Source organism: Phytophthora sojae (assembly GCF_000149755.1).
Source record: "Phytophthora sojae unplaced genomic scaffold PHYSOscaffold_8, whole genome shotgun sequence".
Lineage (NCBI taxonomy): Eukaryota > Oomycota > Peronosporomycetes > Peronosporales > Peronosporaceae > Phytophthora > Phytophthora sojae.
This window is the reverse complement of record NW_009258122.1, coordinates 2,458,992-2,465,501: the sequence shown is the minus strand read 5'-3', so window position 1 is coordinate 2,465,501 and position 6,510 is coordinate 2,458,992. Positions and strand designations below refer to the sequence as shown.

At 66.4% G+C, this 6,510-nt stretch overlaps 1 protein-coding gene across 1 annotated transcript; it reads right to left on the bottom strand.

Annotated features, from left to right (window-relative positions):
* Nucleotides 1–43: 43 nt before the first annotated feature.
* On the bottom strand, nucleotides 44–6,505 carry PHYSODRAFT_337852 (hypothetical protein; the record flags this gene model as incomplete). The annotated part of the gene is made up of 1 exon (XM_009535539.1): nucleotides 44–6,505. A coding segment is annotated over one exon (6,462 nt), but the record flags the coding sequence as incomplete, so codon positions are not given.
* Nucleotides 6,506–6,510: the final 5 nt, after the last annotated feature.

Here is a 6,510-nt window from a genome sequence, read left to right as displayed (position 1 = left end):
TCGTCTCCGTGGTCTCGGTCGTCGTCTCCTGGGTGGACGGCACCTCAGACACCACCTCCGACGTCTCCGTCGTGTACGTCGTGGTCTCCTCGGTGGAAGGCGCGGACGTCAGCTCCGACGTCACGGTCGTGTACGTCGTCTCCGTGGTCTCGGTCGTCGTCTCCTGGGTGGACGGCACCTCAGACACCACCTCCGATGTCTCCGTCGTGTACGTCGTGGTCTCCTCGGTCTCCTCCTCGGTCACCTCGGTGGAAGGCGCGGACGTCAGCTCCGACGTCACGGTCGTGTACGTCGTCTCCGTGGTCTCGGTCGTCGTCTCCTGGGTGGACGGCACCTCAGACACCACCTCCGACGTCTCCGTCGTGTACGTCGTGGTCTCCTCGGTGGAAGGAGCGGACGTCAGCTCCGACGTCACGGTCGTGTACGTCGTCTCCGTGGTCTCGGTCGTCGTCTCCTGGGTGGACGGCACCTCAGACACCACCTCCGACGTCTCCGTCGTGTACGTCGTGGTCTCCTCGGTCTCCTCCTCGGTCACCTCGGTGGAAGGCGCGGACGTCAGCTCCGACGTCACGGTCGTGTACGTCGTCTCCGTGGTCTCGGTCGTCGTCTCCTGGGTGGACGGCACCTCAGACACCACCTCCGACGTCTCCGTCGTGTACGTCGTGGTCTCCTCGGTGGAAGGCGCGGACGTCAGCTCCGACGTCACGGTCGTGTACGTCGTCTCCGTGGTCTCGGTCGTCGTCTCCTGGGTGGACGGCACCTCAGACACCACCTCCGACGTCTCCGTCGTGTACGTCGTGGTCTCCTCGGTCTCCTCCTCGGTCACCTCGGTGGAAGGCGCGGACGTCAGCTCCGACGTCACGGTCGTGTACGTCGTCTCCGTGGTCTCGGTCGTCGTCTCCTGGGTGGACGGCACCTCAGACACCACCTCCGACGTCTCCGTCGTGTACGTCGTGGTCTCCTCGGTCTCCTCCTCGGTCGCCTCGGTGGAAGGCGCGGACGTCAGCTCCGACGTCACGGTCGTGTACGTCGTCTCCGTGGTCTCGGTCGTCGTCTCCTGGGTGGACGGCACCTCAGACACCACCTCCGACGTCTCCGTCGTGTACGTCGTGGTCTCCTCGGTCTCCTCCTCGGTCACCTCGGTGGAAGGCGCGGACGTCAGCTCCGACGTCACGGTCGTGTACGTCGTCTCCGTGGTCTCGGTCGTCGTCTCCGGGGTGGACGGCACCTCAGACACCGCCTCCGACGTCTCCGTCGTGTACGTCGTGGTCTCCTCGGTCTCCTCCTCGGTCACCTCGGTCTCCTCCTCGGTCGCCTCGGTGGAAGGCGCGGACGTCAGCTCCGACGTCACGGTCGTGTACGTCGTCTCCGTGGTCTCGGTCGTCGTCTCCTGGGTGGACGGCACCTCAGACACCACCTCCGACGTCTCCGTCGTGTACGTCGTGGTCTCCTCGGTCTCCTCCTCGGTCACCTCGGTCTCCTCCTCGGTCGCCTCGGTGGAAGGCGCGGACGTCAGCTCCGACGTCACGGTCGTGTACGTCGTCTCCGTGGTCTCGGTCGTCGTCTCCTGGGTGGACGGCACCTCAGACACCACCTCCGACGTCTCCTCGGTCTCCTCCTCGGTCACCTCGGTCTCCTCCTCGGTCGCCTCGGTGGAAGGCGCGGACGTCAGCTCCGACGTCACGGTCGTGTACGTCGTCTCCGTGGTCTCGGTCGTCGTCTCCTGGGTGGACGGCACCTCAGACACCACCTCCGACGTCTCCGTCGTGTACGTCGTGGTCTCCTCGGTCTCCTCATCGGTCGCCTCGGTGGAAGGCGCGGACGTCAGCTCCGACGTCACGGTCGTGTACGTCGTCTCCGTGGTCTCGGTCGTCGTCTCCTGGGTGGACGGCACCTCAGACACCACCTCCGACGTCTCCGTCGTGTACGTCGTGGTCTCCTCGGTCTCCTCCTCGGTCGCCTCGGTGGAAGGCGCGGACGTCAGCTCCGACGTCACGGTCGTGTACGTCGTCTCCGTGGTCTCGGTCGTCGTCTCCTGGGTGGACGGCACCTCAGACACCACCTCCGACGTCTCCTCGGTCTCCTCCTCGGTCACCTCGGTCTCCTCCTCGGTCGCCTCGGTGGTAGGCGCGGACGTCAGCTCCGACGTCACGGTCGTGTACGTCGTCTCCGTGGTCTCGGTCGTCGTCTCCTGGGTGGACGGCACCTCAGACACCACCTCCGACGTCTCCGTCGTGTACGTCGTGGTCTCCTCGGTCTCCTCATCGGTCGCCTCGGTGGAAGGCGCGGACGTCAGCTCCGACGTCACGGTCGTGTACGTCGTCTCCGTGGTCTCGGTCGTCGTCTCCTGGGTGGACGGCACCTCAGACACCACCTCCGACGTCTCCGTCGTGTACGTCGTGGTCTCCTCGGTCTCCTCCTCGGTCGCCTCGGTGGAAGGCGCGGACGTCAGCTCCGACGTCACGGTCGTGTACGTCGTCTCCGTGGTCTCGGTCGTCGTCTCCTGGGTGGACGGCACCTCAGACACCACCTCCGACGTCTCCGTCGTGTACGTCGTGGTCTCCTCGGTCTCCTCATCGGTCGCCTCGGTGGAAGGCGCGGACGTCAGCTCCGACGTCACGGTCGTGTACGTCGTCTCCGTGGTCTCGGTCGTCGTCTCCTGGGTGGACGGCACCTCAGACACCACCTCCGACGTCTCCGTCGTGTACGTCGTGGTCTCCTCGGTCTCCTCCTCGGTCGCCTCGGTGGAAGGCGCGGACGTCAGCTCCGACGTCACGGTCGTGTACGTCGTCTCCGTGGTCTCGGTCGTCGTCTCCTGGGTGGACGGCACCTCAGACACCACCTCCGACGTCTCCTCGGTCTCCTCCTCGGTCACCTCGGTCTCCTCCTCGGTCGCCTCGGTGGAAGGCGCGGACGTCAGCTCCGACGTCACGGTCGTGTACGTCGTCTCCGTGGTCTCGGTCGTCGTCTCCTGGGTGGACGGCACCTCAGACACCACCTCCGACGTCTCCGTCGTGTACGTCGTGGTCTCCTCGGTCTCCTCCTCGGTCGCCTCGGTGGAAGGCGCGGACGTCAGCTCCGACGTCACGGTCGTGTACGTCGTCTCCGTGGTCTCGGTCGTCGTCTCCTGGGTGGACGGCACCTCAGACACCACCTCCGACGTCTCCGTCGTGTACGTCGTGGTCTCCTCGGTCACCTCCTCGGTCACCTCGGTCTCCTCCTCGGTCGCCTCGGTGGAAGGCGCGGACGTCAGCTCCGACGTCACGGTCGTGTACGTCGTCTCCGTGGTCTCGGTCGTCGTCTCCTGGGTGGACGGCACCTCAGACACCACCTCCGACGTCTCCGTCGTGTACGTCGTGGTCTCCTCGGTCTCCTCCTCGGTCACCTCGGTCTCCTCCTCGGTCGCCTCGGTGGAAGGCGCGGACGTCAGCTCCGACGTCACGGTCGTGTACGTCGTCTCCGTGGTCTCGGTCGTCGTCTCCTGGGTGGACGGCACCTCAGACACCACCTCCGACGTCTCCGTCGTGTACGTCGTGGTCTCCTCGGTCTCCTCCTCGGTCGCCTCGGTGGAAGGCGCGGACGTCAGCTCCGACGTCACGGTCGTGTACGTCGTCTCCGTGGTCTCGGTCGTCGTCTCCTGGGTGGACGGCACCTCAGACACCACCTCCGACGTCTCCGTCGTGTACGTCGTGGTCTCCTCGGTCTCCTCCTCGGTCACCTCGGTGGAAGGCGCGGACGTCAGCTCCGACGTCACGGTCGTGTACGTCGTCTCCGTGGTCTCGGTCGTCGTCTCCTGGGTGGACGGCACCTCAGACACCACCTCCGACGTCTCCTCGGTCTCCTCCTCGGTCACCTCGGTCTCCTCCTCGGTCACCTCGGTGGAAGGCGCGGACGTCAGCTCCGACGTCACGGTCGTGTACGTCGTCTCCGTGGTCTCGGTCGTCGTCTCCTGGGTGGACGGCACCTCAGACACCACCTCCGACGTCTCCGTCGTGTACGTCGTGGTCTCCTCGGTCTCCTCCTCGGTCACCTCGGTCTCCTCCTCGGTCGCCTCGGTGGAAGGCGCGGACGTCAGCTCCGACGTCACGGTCGTGTACGTCGTCTCCGTGGTCTCGGTCGTCGTCGCCTGGGTGGACGGCACCTCAGACACCACCTCCGACGTCTCCGTCGTGTACGTCGTGGTCTCCTCGGTCTCCTCCTCGGTCACCTCGGTGGAAGGCGCGGACGTCAGCTCCGACGTCACGGTCGTGTACGTCGTCTCCGTGGTCTCGGTCGTCGTCTCCTGGGTGGACGGCACCTCAGACACCACCTCCGACGTCTCCGTCGTGTACGTCGTGGTCTCCTCGGTCTCCTCCTCGGTCGCCTCGGTGGAAGGCGCGGACGTCAGCTCCGACGTCACGGTCGTGTACGTCGTCTCCGTGGTCTCGGTCGTCGTCTCCTGGGTGGACGGCACCTCAGACACCACCTCCGACGTCTCCGTCGTGTACGTCGTGGTCTCCTCGGTCTCCTCCTCGGTCGCCTCGGTGGAAGGCGCGGACGTCAGCTCCGACGTCACGGTCGTGTACGTCGTCTCCGTGGTCTCGGTCGTCGTCTCCTGGGTGGACGGCACCTCAGACACCACCTCCGACGTCTCCGTCGTGTACGTCGTGGTCTCCTCGGTCTCCTCCTCGGTCACCTCGGTGGAAGGCGCGGATGTCAGCTCCGACGTCACGGTCGTGTACGTCGCCTCCGTGGTCTCGGACGTCGTCTCCTGGGTGGACGGCACCTCAGACACCACCTCCGACGTCTCCGTCGTGTACGTCGTGGTCTCCTCGGTCTCCTCCTCGGTCACCTCGGTCTCCTCCTCGGTCGCCTCGGTGGAAGGCGCGGACGTCAGCTCCGACGTCACGGTCGTGTACGTCGTCTCCGTGGTCTCGGTCGTCGTCTCCTGGGTGGACGGCACCTCAGACACCACCTCCGACGTCTCCGTCGTGTACGTCGTGGTCTCCTCGGTCTCCTCCTCGGTCGCCTCGGTGGAAGGCGCGGACGTCAGCTCCGACGTCACGGTCGTGTACGTCGTCTCCGTGGTCTCGGTCGTCGTCTCCTGGGTGGACGGCACCTCAGACACCACCTCCGATGTCTCCGTCGTGTACGTCGTGGTCTCCTCGGTCTCCTCCTCGGTCACCTCGGTGGAAGGCGCGGACGTCAGCTCCGACGTCACGGTCGTGTACGTCGTCTCCGTGGTCTCGGTCGTCGTCTCCTGGGTGGACGGCACCTCAGACACCACCTCCGACGTCTCCGTCGTGTACGTCGTGGTCTCCTCGGTGGAAGGAGCGGACGTCAGCTCCGACGTCACGGTCGTGTACGTCGTCTCCGTGGTCTCGGTCGTCGTCTCCTGGGTGGACGGCACCTCAGACACCACCTCCGACGTCTCCGTCGTGTACGTCGTGGTCTCCTCGGTCTCCTCCTCGGTCACCTCGGTGGAAGGCGCGGACGTCAGCTCCGACGTCACGGTCGTGTACGTCGTCTCCGTGGTCTCGGTCGTCGTCTCCTGGGTGGACGGCACCTCAGACACCACCTCCGACGTCTCCGTCGTGTACGTCGTGGTCTCCTCGGTCTCCTCCTCGGTCGCCTCGGTGGAAGGCGCGGACGTCAGCTCCGACGTCACGGTCGTGTACGTCGTCTCCGTGGTCTCGGTCGTCGTCTCCTGGGTGGACGGCACCTCAGACACCACCTCCGACGTCTCCGTCGTGTACGTCGTGGTCTCCTCGGTCTCCTCCTCGGTCACCTCGGTGGAAGGCGCGGATGTCAGCTCCGACGTCACGGTCGTGTACGTCGCCTCCGTGGTCTCGGACGTCGTCTCCTGGGTGGACGGCACCTCAGACACCACCTCCGACGTCTCCGTCGTGTACGTCGTGGTCTCCTCGGTCTCCTCCTCGGTCACCTCGGTCTCCTCCTCGGTCGCCTCGGTGGAAGGCGCGGACGTCAGCTCCGACGTCACGGTCGTGTACGTCGTCTCCGTGGTCTCGGTCGTCGTCTCCTGGGTGGACGGCACCTCAGACACCACCTCCGACGTCTCCGTCGTGTACGTCGTGGTCTCCTCGGTCTCCTCCTCGGTCACCTCGGTCTCCTCCTCGGTCGCCTCGGTGGAAGGCGCGGACGTCAGCTCCGACGTCACGGTCGTGTACGTCGTCTCCGTGGTCTCGGTCGTCGTCGCCTGGGTGGACGGCACCTCAGACACCACCTCCGACGTCTCCGTCGTGTACGTCGTGGTCTCCTCGGTCTCCTCCTCGGTCACCTCGGTGGAAGGCGCGGACGTCAGCTCCGACGTCACGGTCGTGTACGTCGTCTCCGTGGTCTCGGTCGTCGTCTCCTGGGTGGACGGCACCTCAGACACCACCTCCGACGTCTCCGTCGTGTACGTCGTGGTCTCCTCGGTCTCCTCCTCGGTCGCCTCGGTGGAAGGCGCGGACGTCAGCTCCGACGTCACGGTCGTGTACGTCGTCTCCGTGGTCTCGGTCGTCGTCTCCT